Raw genomic sequence first — 14102 nt, forward strand, 5'->3', positions numbered from 1 at the left:
TAAACTCTTGAAAGTAATGATCCCAACTATCAAAGGGAGAAGAGAGTCGAGAACAGGACCCCATTTAGCATTGTGAGAACTACAGACATCGATGAGAGTTAGTCAGGTAAATCCTGAAGAAGCCTTAAGTTTGGTCATCAGCAAGCCAGTCAAAGAAGGTCGGGTCCCAGGGGAGAATGGAGTCCAGCCAGCCAAGTGCCTGAGGCTGTTCTGTTTTCTACCATCTTGAGCAAATTACCAAAAAGCATGGTAGCCCAGTATAGTAAAAATACTGCAGATCAAAATCAAAGAGTTACAATTTAAGTTTCATCACTTGGACTAGTCTTTTTTTCTTTTTTCTGAGGAAGATTAGCCCTGAGCTAACATCTGCTGCCAATCCTCCTTTTTTTTGCTGAGGAAGACTGGCCCTGAGCTCACATGCGTGCCCATCTTCCTCTACTTTCTATATGGGACGCCTACCACAGGATGGCTTGCCAAGCTGTGCCACGTCCGCCCCTGGGATCCGAACCGGCAAACCCCAGGCCGCCGAAGTGGAACGTGTGAACTTAACCACTGTGCCACCGGGCCAGCCCCTGGACTAGTGTTTTAACCTCAGTGAGTCTTTCAAAAATATATTATTGAGTAACTACACGGTGATAAGCAGATATTGTCCCTGTCTGTCTCCTCATCTAACAGCAGCAGCAGTTACTACTTACTGAGCTTCTTGTATGAGTCAGGTACTCTAAGAGGTGCCCTGCATGTATTATTTTATTTGACCTTCATATTGACTTTGTAATTTAGGTGAGAAACAGGATTAGAAAGTTTAGCAAACCTGCTCAAAGACATATACTTATGAAATAACAGTTCTAGAATTTTCAGATAGCCCCAATAAATCTCCTCAGTCCACACTCACTACCCTAGATTATTCTAAGGCAACAAAGTTCCAGCTGGCAAGCCTCTTAAGCACTGATTTCCAGGTGATTCTGACACAACAAACTTGGAATCAATGTTTGTGAGTCATGCTTTAAATGTCAGATGCTACTCTACAGCTCTGTCCCTCCCACTTGAGGAAGAAGGCTATTTAATTCCGAGGTAGGGCCAAGGCTCTAAACACGACTCTTCTTCTATTACTTCTACTTCATTTCAAAGGAACCAACTATGCTAATATTCATGTATTTTAAAAAGGGAAAAAAACAAAAAGTGGTTAAGTGTTAAAGTGCAACTGCTAACGAAAAGAATGTAAAATAACTAACTGGTGATATATTTTAAGCTTTTTTGATGAATAGTAGCTTCTAGTTTTTCTGAATGAGAATTCTCAGGAAAAAATATATGCTTAAATTATCGAATCTCCTCTGATAAATCAATCATGGTAATTGGTTTTACGTAGGAAATGATGAGTAGTTGGACATCCTCAAGTTCTAAAATAAAAGTGTAACCACTGGGTCAAAGCAAACATTACAACTAAAATAGTAATTCTGATAACAGATTCTGATACTTTACTGAGAATTCCACTCATTTAATTCTTTTGTAACACGATGAATTCTGTTCTGAGAAGGCTTTGACTTCTTATAGAAGTAACTTCTAAAATGTTTTTGAAGGTTCTGGACGTACAATACCTTGACAAACGCTCACACTTCTGTCGACGACTGGTGTAGTAGTTCTGAATTACAGGGTAGTTGTAGCATAACCTTGACAACTGCACAGCATCATCTGGAATTTTTTTTAGGAGTTGGAAAAGAAAAGCTAGTAATATTTCCAAAATATCCCAACAACACTTCAGGTTATACCCATTGATGTTCTACTCTAATTTCATAACACTGTTTAATTTGTGGACTTCCTAAATTTAAGTAATAAAAGAATGCTAGACATCCCTTTACTAACAGATACACAAATGAGAAAACGGAGTTTCTCATGAAATTCTATAACAAGGATGCTGGCTTAAAACCCTGCAAAAGGTATTCTAGAAAATGATTCTATGCCCTTAGGCACAAACGATAATCTGAAAGCAAGCCATCTTCACTATTTGTTCAAGTAAAAATCTAGGAGAATTATAAAAGAATAAGACCAACAGCAACTACGCACAGCGGCAGAAGCCCTTCTAAATAAAATCTAACGTGTTCCCTGGAAATGCGAGAAGTTAAGAGGCTTCGGAAGTGTGTTCTAAACAAAACAATGAAAATCTAATTCTTGGTATCAGCATGAATCATTAGATAAAAGGGGGTATTCAACTGATGGCAAGTAATACTGGTTAGTAACCATATTAAAAGAACTCCTAAAAAGAAAAAGACTGGCAAATTAGATTATAAAACTCATAGTTCTATGGATCTAAATTACAGCTGGTGACATCACTGAACCCATTTTCAGAAGCCATGTTTTGTCAAATATTCTTTCCTTCTAAATGTTAGTCAATTCAATAAATATGTACGGAACACCTGTGTATCAGGCATGGGGTGAGGCACTGAAGATACAAAGTAAGGAAGAATGTAAGCAAAGAAGATAAGAGTAGAAGACGACATGAGTGAAGTGGTGGAAGCAAGGAAACCTGAAACATTAACACATAACAAAACTATAAAGATTTGAGAATGATTCAATTAATATCTATAGATTAAGTAAATATTTTACCTAAGCCCTCTGGTAAAAGCCCAGAATGAGAGAACCAAAGAACCACTTGTGCATATTGACAGACGAGCTGGGTAACCATACACTTATTGCTTAAGTCCATAAGACCTATAAAGAAGATTTAAATGTCAGTTAATATCCAATTTATCAACCACAAACGAAAAATCAAGACACTCAACAGTTTTCAAAAACTAATCAATTACTTGGTGATTTTTAACAATATGTATGTATTTTTGAACAAACTTAACTGAAACAATCTCAAAATTTGTGCTAAAAGAATTAACTCACTGACTAAAGTAGACATTTTAGATAAATATGCTTCCATCTTATAGCTACAGTTCCATTAGTTAACGTCAGAAGTCAAATTTATACATGAATACAAACTAATAGAGTATCAATAATACGGGTTATTCAAACCAGGGCTTTAGATGAAATTGTTTTGTTTAAATAACAAGAAACAATATTACAATGACCTCTGTGAATAAAAACTTACATATTTTAAAATTTGAAATTCTGTTGGAAGTACACCAACTTAACAACCATTAAGCTTAACCCCCAAATTTCCCAAGCTTATTTAAGCATGAGCTCATGGCACATCTAATAACATTCTGGAGATTTCCATTAAAAAAACCAAAAACCAACTAGCATTTGAGAAATAATGGCCTCTGCACAATGATCTATCTAAGACATAGGAAATTTATTCTTTCTCGAAGTCACAAAATAAAATTTCACAGAACATTCATTTACGTAAGTCAAAGAGCACACCTCTTTCGGTGATCTCTTGGGCCTCCGTTGCAAAACAGCTTAAGACTGTACTAAGGTTGCTGAGAAGCAGATGGCACTGCTGGAGAGACTGTATAGTTTGCGAGTCGATGAAGCGACACGAACCGTCAAACAACGGTGTACCTGACAGGGTAAAACACAAGATTAGCTTCCAGAGTAAATCTGAATTAGTGAAAATCACAAACGCAAAATTATTCAAATTCTATTAACCACAGAATTATTCGATACACTATGAGATTTACAAGATAAGCCTGAAATGGCAAACACTCTCAAGGAATCTAGAAGGGACAGATACAAATTATTATTTTTAAAAAATGTAGAATGAGGTAAGCAGTATGTGAGGAAAGCGATACAGATTCAACTGTAGATTCACTAGAAATCAGTTATATTCATTAAATGTTTCTCCTTCAAATAAATGTTTTATATCAGATTTTTTATACATCATGCTGTTTTGTGATTAATACTTTATAAAATAAACTCTTTCTTCTTCCTCATCTTTAAAAGTGAAACACTAAAATTAAGACTCAGATAAAGACAGTTACAGTAAAATTGCATGTTTGTTATAATTCACTGTAGACTTGGTTGTCCTTTCATTTCAAACTCAAGGCTGAGTATACAAATTCATTTTTGGGGGAAAAGTATTTTAGTTGCACTAGGTTACATCTTTTAGATAAGATTTAATTACATTAGTATCTAATGTGTAATTGGACCAGAAAACAAACACCTTAATTCTAAATCCATCCTAAAATAAAATTATTTGCTTTACTTACAATATATTTAAAATAATTATGCTTTGTATTTTAATTATTCTTAGTTTTTGGAAAAAAAGTCTCCATTAACTAGTAATGAAATTCAAGGCAGTAAAAATGGTTGCCTTATCCAAGTTCAACCCTGAAACACTGCATTATGCTGAAAGCAAAATAAAAGGCATACAATCTATGAATTGAGTTGAATTAATTTTTTTTTACATAACTTATATAATCAGCCCTGAAAACATTTTCCTCTCAAACACAATAGTTTTTATCCTGATTCTGAATTATCAGATGTTCCAAACTTCAACTGTACTGATTACTTATTTAAAATTAATTATTTCATGCTTATAGTTTCATAAGCATGCCCTAAAAGTACTGTAGAACCCCATGTCTTCCTATCAAATTTTGTTGGTTTAAAAATACTCTACCAGGGGCCAGCCAGTGGCAGAGTGGTTAAGTTCGCGCACTCCGCTTCAGCAGCCCAGGGTTTTGCTGGTTCAGATCCTAGGCACAGACATGGCACCGCTCATCAGGCCACGTTGAGGTGGCGTCCCACATGCCACAACTAGAAGGACCCACAACTAAAATATACAACTATGTACTGAGGGGATTAGGGGAGAAGAAGCAGAAAAGAGAAAAAAAAAAAAAAGAGAAAGAAGATTGGCAACAGTTGTTAGCTCAGGTGTCAACCTTAAAAAAAAAAAAAAAAATCCTCTACCAAGAATAACTTTTTTTAAAAGTTCCTTTGTTCAGGGGCCGGCCCAGTGGCAGAGCGGTTAAGAGCACACGTTCCACTTCAGCAGCCTGGGGTTTGCCGGTTCGGATCCCAAGTGTGGACACAGCACCGCTTGGCAAGCCATGCTGTGGTGGGCAGCCCACATATAAAGTGGAGGAAGATGGGCACAGATGTTAGCTCAGGGCCAGTCTTCCTCAGAAAAAGAGGAGGATTGGCAGCAGATGTTAGCTCAGGGCTAATCTTCCTCCAAAAAAGAAAAAAGTTCCTCTGTTCATTCACCACAATGCAATGAATGAGAGAAATAACAAAAATATATACTTTCAAATAAATTTTACTTTCATGTACAGGGCAATCATATATTACCTTTAACGTTATTTTTGCACTAATTGGGCATAATGGGTTTTTCACATTCACAGGATACCTCAAAACTCAAAACGTACAACAGACCAATAAACAAGACTGTCAAGAAGAAAAATGACTTGGCATGACCGACAGTGACATCAATTAGTAGAAGATAGAGGTGATGAGATTTTACCCTGCTATTCAACTTCTTTATACTCATAACCATTTTAAACGGAGAATGTCTAAGCAGAGGAGCTTCTGAAGTTAACTGGCACATTCTCCTCACACCATCATCAGCATATTTTATAAATTAAACTCCTAAGATGAAAAGATAAGTAAAGTATAATTCTGAAATTTGCTATTGTGGACATATCAACATGCTGCCAGGTTAAAAACCGGTTGCAAAGTCTTGTCAAAAAATAATTTTGTCACTCTAATGTAAAAAGAAATAGTTTTCTCCTGGGACTTCTTTAAAAAGTTTACAACTTCAAAATTATTAAAAATTACTATTGTTATATACTTAAAACATAAACTGAGATGAGTTTTTTAAATATAATACTTACATAGTCTGTCAAATTCCTCTTTTGTGAGAACCACTTTATTCCACGTCCATTCAAGAACAAAGTGCAAATTAGCAGCAGAATTTGGTTGTTCTTATTTGTAAATATGAAAGGAAAAGGTAAAGAATGATTATTAATTATAAACAAAACACTTACACCTTTTCAGAGGAGAAACCTGACAGAAACCACCCTAACCAAGTGAGCAATGTGAGCATCACCACTAATGGAGACAAACTAGTAGCAGGCCCTCGCAGGGCATCGCTGAACCAGGGAGCACATCACTGCACGCAGTACTGTGCCGAGAAACGCCAAACCTGCCCTAACCATGAGGAAAGGTCAGCAAACACAAACGGAAAGGCAGGCTACCAACAAGCTTATACTCTTTAAAAATGTCGATTTCTTGAAAGACAAAGGCTTAGGAATTATACAAGATTAAGAGAAATTAAAAAGACATGAAAACTATGATACAAAGTATATTCTAGATTGGATTCTGGATTCCCTCTCCCTAAAAATGCTACAAAGAACATTACTGAGACAATCAGTGGGACTCCCATAGGTCTACAGATTAGATAATAGCATGTTATCAATGTTAATTTTCTTGATTTTTATTAACTGCAAAGTGGTTTTTTAAGTGAATGTCCTTGTTTATACAAGGAAATAATATTGAAATATTTATGAGTAAAGAAGCACGATTCAACTTATTCTCAAATGGTTTGGAACAAAAATGATGTGTGTGTGTGGAGTATGTGTTTGTAAAGAGTGAGAGTGATACACACAACTTGGACGAATCCTCAGAGAATTTTGCTCAGTGAAACAGAGCCAATCCCACAAGGTTACATACAGTATGATTTCATTTACGAATATTTTTCAAATGACAAAGTTATAAAAATAGAGAATAGATTAATGGTGGCCAGAGGTTAGCGATGGGGGTGGAAGGCAGGTGTGGCTATAAAAGGGCAACATGGAGGATCCTGATTGTGATACTGTACTAGAGTTTTGCCAGATCTTACCATTGGGAGGAAATGTGATAAAGGGTACACAGGATCTCTCTATATTACGTTTTACAACAGCATGTTAATGTACAATTCCTCAAAGTTTAACAAACCCCCCCCCAAAACAGTGAATTGATAACTTAAAAAATACAAACATAATTTTTCAATTGTTAAAAATTATAATCTTGGGGCCAGCCTGATGGCACAGTGGTTAAGTTTGTGCACTCTGCTTTGGCAGCCTGGGGTTTGCAGTTTCTGATCCCACGCGTGGATCTACACACCGCTCACCAAGCCATGCTGTAGAGGTGGTCCCACATACAAAACAGAGGAAGAATGGCACAGATATTAGCTCAAGGGACAATCTTCCTCACCAAAAAAAGAAATCATAATCTTACCTTCTGCTATCCACCTTGTGATACATCCTGTCAAAAGTCCCAGGGAACTTGTGTGGATTGCTGCTGACAATATAGCTTCTAACTGTTCCTCCTGAACCATGCATTTAAAAAAAGGAAAAAGAAGAAAGGGAAAGAAATGAAACAGAAAAAGAATATGTGATCAGACTCAGAGGGAGTAAGTTCTAGTTCAGAACACAAAATTTTTAAGGTTTAAAATCATTATGACTCACTAGGATGGCTATAAAGAGAAAGACAATAACGAGCACTGGTGATGACGTGGAAAAATTGGAATCCTCATATATGCTGGCGGAAATGTAAAATGGTAAAGTCACTTTGGAAAACAGTCTGGTACTTCCTCAAAATCTTAAATATAGTGTTACCATATGACCTGCAATTCCACACATAGGTACACACACCCAAGAGAAATGAAAATACATGTCCACACAAAAACTATACATGAAGCAGCATTATTCATAATAGCCAAAAAAAGGGGAAGCAACTCAAATGCCCATCAACTGAAGAACAGATAAATAAAATGTGGTATACTCATACAGTGGAATATCATACAACCATAAGATGAGATAAAATACTGATACATGGTACAACATGAATGAACCTGGAAAACACACTAAGTCAAAGAGGCCAATCACAAAAGATTATATACTATTGATTCCATTTATATGAAATGTCTAGAAGAAGTAAATCTATGAAGAAAGCAAGCAGATTAGTGGTTACCAAAGGCTGGGGGAGAGAGGGGAGGGAAAGGGAGAGACTGCTAATGGGTATGGGTCTTGTTGGGAGGTGATAAAAAATGTTCTAAAATTGAATGTGGTGACAGTCACACAACTCCATTAACATACTAAAAACCATTCAATTATACACTTTATGTGAATTGTATGTTTTAAGAATTACATCTCAATAAAGCTGTTATTTTAAAAAAATCATTCTAAGTCTTAATAGAGAAATCTATGAAATTCATTTATTACAGCAGCAAAGATTTTAAAAAAAGGAATCATATGAATAAAGAGATGAGTTAAACAGGAATAAAGGTTCCCCTAAACTAAGAAAAGCAGGATTTTTCAATGGAGACTCAGTAAAGCAATTTACGTTAAAATTCGGGACAAAGCAAGAGTGTCGGTGAGTACTATTATTTTTCTATAGTTTGTAAAGGTCCTACCAAATGCTATGAGAAAATAAAGTAATAAACAAAAACGGAGGGAGAAAAAAGCCTGTATTTGTTGATGATTTCATACCTTGAAATTCCAAGCGATTCAAATTTAGTTAAGTAGATATCAAAAAGATAATACAAAAATCAACTGCATTTTTATGTACTGGCAATGACCATCTAGAAATGAATATGGGAAAAATGTTCTACTCATAAAGAGTAAAACTATAAAACAGAGATAAAAATAGAAAGAAACCAACAAGAAAATAATCATCAACTCTTACCGATAGACGTAAAACAAATCCTGAATAAATGGAAAGATACATCATTTAGACTTGGATGGGATGAATATAAAAATGTCAATTCTTACCAAAATTAATATGTAAATATAATAAAATGTCAAAAAGAATTCCAATGGGCTAACAGATAAAATCATCTTACACTAAATACAAAAGAATAAATGCCTATGAACTGCCAAAAAATTATAGAAAAAAGAGGATTGCATTACCAAATATCAAAGCAGTATATTAAAATAGCATAGAAATAGATAACCAGATTAATGGAACAAAATAAAAACCCAGAGACAGAACCCAGTATATATGGCCATAAAATCAGAAAAATGTGGTACTTCAGTAGCACAAGAACAGGATACTCGGTCTTCTATTTTATAAATGGTGTATCACAGCTGGACTAATCATCTGAGAAAAAGAAAGCTGAGCCTTTATCTGATTTGATAGACAAAGATGAATTAAAGCCTTAAACGCTGAAGAAACATTTAAGTGTTAGGAAGGTTTTTTAAGCCAGAGCTATAAAAATGCATTTGAGGGGCTGGCCTCGTGGCTGAGCCCTTGAGTTCGAGCACCCTGCTTCGGTGTCCCAGGGTTTCGCCGGTTTCGAGTCCTGGGCACAGACACGGCACCGCTTGTCAGGCCATGCTGAGGCAGCGTCCCACATAGCACAACTAGAAGGACCCACAACTAAATACACAACTATGTAATGGGGGGCTTTGGAGAGGAAAGAGGGAAAAAAAAACTTAAAAAAAAAAATGCATTTGACTATAAAAATATTAATTTGCATGTGGTAAAAGACAGTATAAAACAATCCAGAGGAAAACAATGGGAGAAACAGCTAAGATTTATGACAGAAAGGGTAGATACCTATATACTTTACAAAGAATTTCTAAAACAGAAAGACAATCCAGTAAGAGAAAAGGTAAAACCCATAACTATGTAACTAATAGAAGAATAAATCCTGATTGGCCAAAAAATATATGAAATTGCATACGTGATTATCATCCATTTCATGTATATGGAAGGATATATAAAGTGATATGTGAAAGAAAAGTATACACACCATATACACAAACTAACAAGTAATTACAAAGTGAACACTGATAAAACCATGACCCAGGTCTAGACAGAATATCTGCCAGTACCTCAGAAGCCCTCTCTTCTCCTACCTGATCAAAAGCAAATCCCACCCACCCCTCCTATTCTCCATGGCAACCACTCTCCTGCCTCTTGAAGTAATCGTTTCCTCGCTCTTCTTTTTGTTTTACCTCTGTATGCATCACTAAAGAATATGGCTTAATTTGGCCTGTTCTAGGAATGGAGTTAAAAGAGAAAAAGATATATGAAAAAATGGTCAACAAAATGTCAATATTTATAGGCTTCCATACATTTTAGCCAATTTTCTCAATTCAAACTATTCATGTATTTTTTTATATAATTAGAAAAAAACAATATGGGTTAGATTATCAGGTTTAAAATAATCATAGAAAACATTAAATGCTGTTTTATCAACATGGTTGAATTACAGATAATTTTTTCTTTCATTTATCTTTTTAAAATTTACATATTGTGTTAACTAAATTTGATAACATATAATCAGAAAAAAAGTCAGTATTAAGTTCCCTAAAGTAAAACATTGAATGGAGCTCTACAGTGCTCAAGTCCTTGAGGAGGATGAGCAGTCCCCAGCCATCACCAATGTGGAGCCTCTGGCAGGGAACGCAGTCAGTTCCAATCCCTGACCCGAGCGCCCTAGGAGCAGGGCCACCAGGGCAAAACTACCTGACGTCTTTTAATGAACCTAACTCAGAGCAGCATAAAGGCACTTCGAATCTCATGGTTTTCTACTTTCTTGTTTTCTTTGGGGGAAGGAAAATGGAAGACTACCAGCTTAAAAGCATATGGTTAGAAATCAACAGCCCATAGTTAGATTACCCTGTTTTATCAAATGTAACTCAATATTATTCTTGGGCCATTACACAGAAAGAAAAGATCTCTTATGCACAATGTATTAACAATTCTTCTAGAACTCTCACACAGCAGACGGGCTAGAAAGTCTATATTACTCACAATGAACAAAAGAAGTCTAATAAACTGCTTTAGCCTTTTTCTTAAAAAAAAAAAAAATTGTTACTTGTGGCTAAAGATGAAATGCCACATTACCGGGATTTATCTCCTGCCCCTCTATCATCACCAGACCTTACTAAATGACTGTAAAGAGTAAACAAATGTATACATCAACAAGGACAAAGAAAAGAGAAGAGAAGGTTCATGGGATAAGATAACAAGATTTGTGAAAAGCAGTCATGAGTAGAGGAAAGGTGACTAATTCAGCAGTGTGAAGGAAACCATGACCTGAAGGCCCCAGTGAGGGGAACGACAGATGAGAATAAGCCAGTTTGGCTCTCAGAATCCTATTAGACTAAGTTCTTGGGGAAACCAGGTTCAGAGTAAAGAGGGGGAAAAAGGTGGTCAAAGCATGGGGCTGAAAACAGTCAATGAGTTAAAATTTAGTATGTGGAACGGACAGTCTCACCCTTCTCTTACCCTGCAGCAACGAACTGTGGAGGCCAGCCTGACAGACCTCTGGAAAAACTGAATGGCCCTGGAAAAAATCTGGGGTTTCCCTACTGAAATGGTGCACATCCAACCTGTCAACCTAAGGTAAAAGATCCCTCTGGATGAACCCTACCCACACAAAAGAGAGCTTATAATCTGTAATCGATTCACTTTATGTGTAAACAGACAACTAAGGACCACCAAACGTTTTAAGACAGCCAGCCACCTGCATCAAAAAGACTAAAGTAATATAAAAGACTCCAGAGAAAACAGAGATAATGTAGGGAACTAAATAAAACTTTAAACATACATAGACAGGAGAAGATATAAACATAAAATAGATGAGAACACTATTTAGTTCAGAACATAATATAGATCACAACACTAAAAAAGGATGATCAAAGAATAAAAGCTCATAGAAATGTAAAATTAGGGCCAAATTGTTTTTAAAAACCTAAGAGAAAGAAAGGAGAATGACGAGGAATCTCCCAGAAAGTAGGGAGACCAAGAGGCAAAAGAGAGAAACAGTTGGACAGCCAAGATAAACTAACAGAAGATCAATTCAGGATAGTTAGCATTTGTCTAATGGGGTTCCACAAAGAACAACAACAAACTGAGGAGAAGAAACTAAGATGGTGTGAACGACAGACTAGGTAAGGTTTTTTTGTCTGTTTGTTTAAAAAGGTCACTTGGAAACTCCAAGAAAAAACGAAAGTTATGTAACAAAACATGTTAACATAGATCACTACATGACTACATAGTGAATATTTACACAGGTACAATAACACAAAAGGAGGGGGGAAGGGAAAGGAAAAAATGAAATTATTAAATTCCAACTGTACGTGTTAAAACACTAAAAGCTATATTTACATTTCATCTGATATTTAAAAGACTCTTTTCCAGCAATTCATTGTTATATATCTGTACCTATTTAAATAACTTAATTCAAACACTACCTGTGGAGAAAGAGTTAACAAAATATTTCCTCTTTCTCCAGGGGAAAATGACCTGGGGTTGGCTTACTTTCTTTTAGCATATTTTACTAGGAAATATTGAGTTAAAATAAATGTGAATTATGAGTAGTCACCAGGCAACACTGTTTATTATAAGAATGTCCCTTAATTGGTAAAATGTATTGGGACTAGGAAAACTGTGAGTGGACTCTAAATATCCACTGGGAAGTTAGGATTTTGGCTTCTGTGACTGAGCCTGACTCTTGTAACTGTCTTGTTTTGTAGGAACTTGGAATATTCACTATTAGGCCTTCACAAGATACTGGTTTCTACAAAGCAGTGGTTCTCAAAACACTGCATCAGAATCCCACCAAGGGCTTATTCCACAGTTTGCTGGGCTCCACTCTTAGAGTTTCTGATTCAGTAGCTCTAGGGTAGGAACTAAGAACTTGCACTTTTAGGAAGTTACCAGGGAAGCTGATGCCAGGGACCACACTTTGTTGCTACAGACCATGAGAGTCACCTTAGTCAAAATGATTTCCACTCATGTGGTCTCATTCTCTTGAACCTATGCTGGAAAATGGCCCCTAGGCTGTTGTAACAACTTCTACTCATGACATGCCCGATGCAGCCATGATGTGTTTTCTGTCCTATATTCTTCTACACAGCAAAGCGAACCTGGTGCCAAGTTATGGCCTACTGGGTCCCGAAAGTATGAATTTTAAGCCAAACCCAAAACTGGAGCTGCTGATCATGCAGAATGGGCATTATAGTACTTAGTCTACTTTTGCAGAAATTAATAGATTTTAATTATAACAGAAAGCTAACAGCGCAAGATCCAAAAGAAATAACACAGTTAAAAACCATCTTACCTGACTTAAACTAGAAGGCTGAATATCAATAAGTCTTGGTGACAGAAGGCCAGCCACAAGACATCGATTATAACTATCAGGAATGAGTTCATTGAGAGATGATCCTGATTTCTTTAAAAAAGTTAAGGTCTGTAACAGATTGATTAATAAGATGTAAATCAATACTCAATTCAAATAATCATATTTAAGAATAATTAATGAACTCATTACCCTACTTTACATTTAATATTTTGAACAAAACTAAAAAACACTGAACAGGAGTTGTGGATGACTACATTTCTGTACTTCTTGCAAGGAAAAGGGTTTATAGGTTCTTGAGTTAAACCAATGCTTGCTAGTTATAAATAATAACAATGATAGGGGCATTTTAGGTAACCTACATGTTTTTCTGAAAGTTAACCTTGAAAGGTCTAATAGACTTGGTGACAGATCTTAATCAACTTGACACACACACACACACACACACACACACACACACACACACACACAAAAACCTTGCAGCTTATTCCTCTTGGTCTAATGTGAAAGAGATCTGATATCAAGTATAAATATGGCATTCATCCACATCTAGCTGATTATCAATTAAAAGGTCTGCCACTTTGTGTTTTCCTAGAAAACTATTTTTCAACATATAGTTATCACCCACTCTGTTCCAGGCGCTGTGCCACTGTGCTAGGTACCTTCTTTGCATTATTACATTTATTTCTAAGTTTTCTGAGAATAAAGAGGGGAATTAAGAGGATGGATAAAAAGGGATGTGATAAGGCACTGACCCACTTCATTATTATCAACTAGCTAACATCCACAGAAAGCTGCCAGAAATACCCCAATTCCTCCTCTGGCAGGCTGCCATCAGTAACTGATGCAACTAGCAGCTCATCTCACAAACCTAGAAGATACCATTTAAGCTGAAACAAGTTTATATGATTAACACTAAACAGAATTTAAACCCATGATCTGACTTCAGTTCAATAAGAAACACTCCATCCACACTTAGTTGTTACCTACCTCCTTCTGAAAGCCAGTACAAGTTATATGAACAACTCCTGAGTTTAACAAACAAGTAGCATCTAAAAAAGACATTAAAAAAAAACCCACTTACATA

The 14102-nt window shown here is 36.1% G+C and overlaps 1 protein-coding gene across 2 annotated transcripts in view; it reads right to left on the minus strand.

Moving 5' to 3' along the window:
• The window catches only part of AHCTF1 (AT-hook containing transcription factor 1), an 88337-nt gene that overhangs the window by 38106 nt on the left and 36129 nt on the right, over positions 1-14102 (minus strand). For both annotated transcript variants that reach the window (XM_070602615.1, XM_070602614.1), the window contains exons 11-17: positions 14006-14067; positions 12998-13126; positions 7159-7249; positions 5775-5864; positions 3364-3504; positions 2602-2706; positions 1596-1689 (exon numbers count right to left, since the gene is read on the minus strand). In XM_070602615.1, the coding sequence (XP_070458716.1) occupies positions 1596-1689; positions 2602-2706; positions 3364-3504; positions 5775-5864; positions 7159-7249; positions 12998-13126; positions 14006-14067 (712 nt within the window). The remainder of the gene's footprint in view (positions 1-1595; positions 1690-2601; positions 2707-3363; positions 3505-5774; positions 5865-7158; positions 7250-12997; positions 13127-14005; positions 14068-14102) is intronic.

The sequence above is a fragment of the Equus przewalskii genome, chromosome 31, assembly GCF_037783145.1.
Source record: "Equus przewalskii isolate Varuska chromosome 31, EquPr2, whole genome shotgun sequence".
Taxonomy (NCBI): domain Eukaryota; kingdom Metazoa; phylum Chordata; class Mammalia; order Perissodactyla; family Equidae; genus Equus; species Equus przewalskii.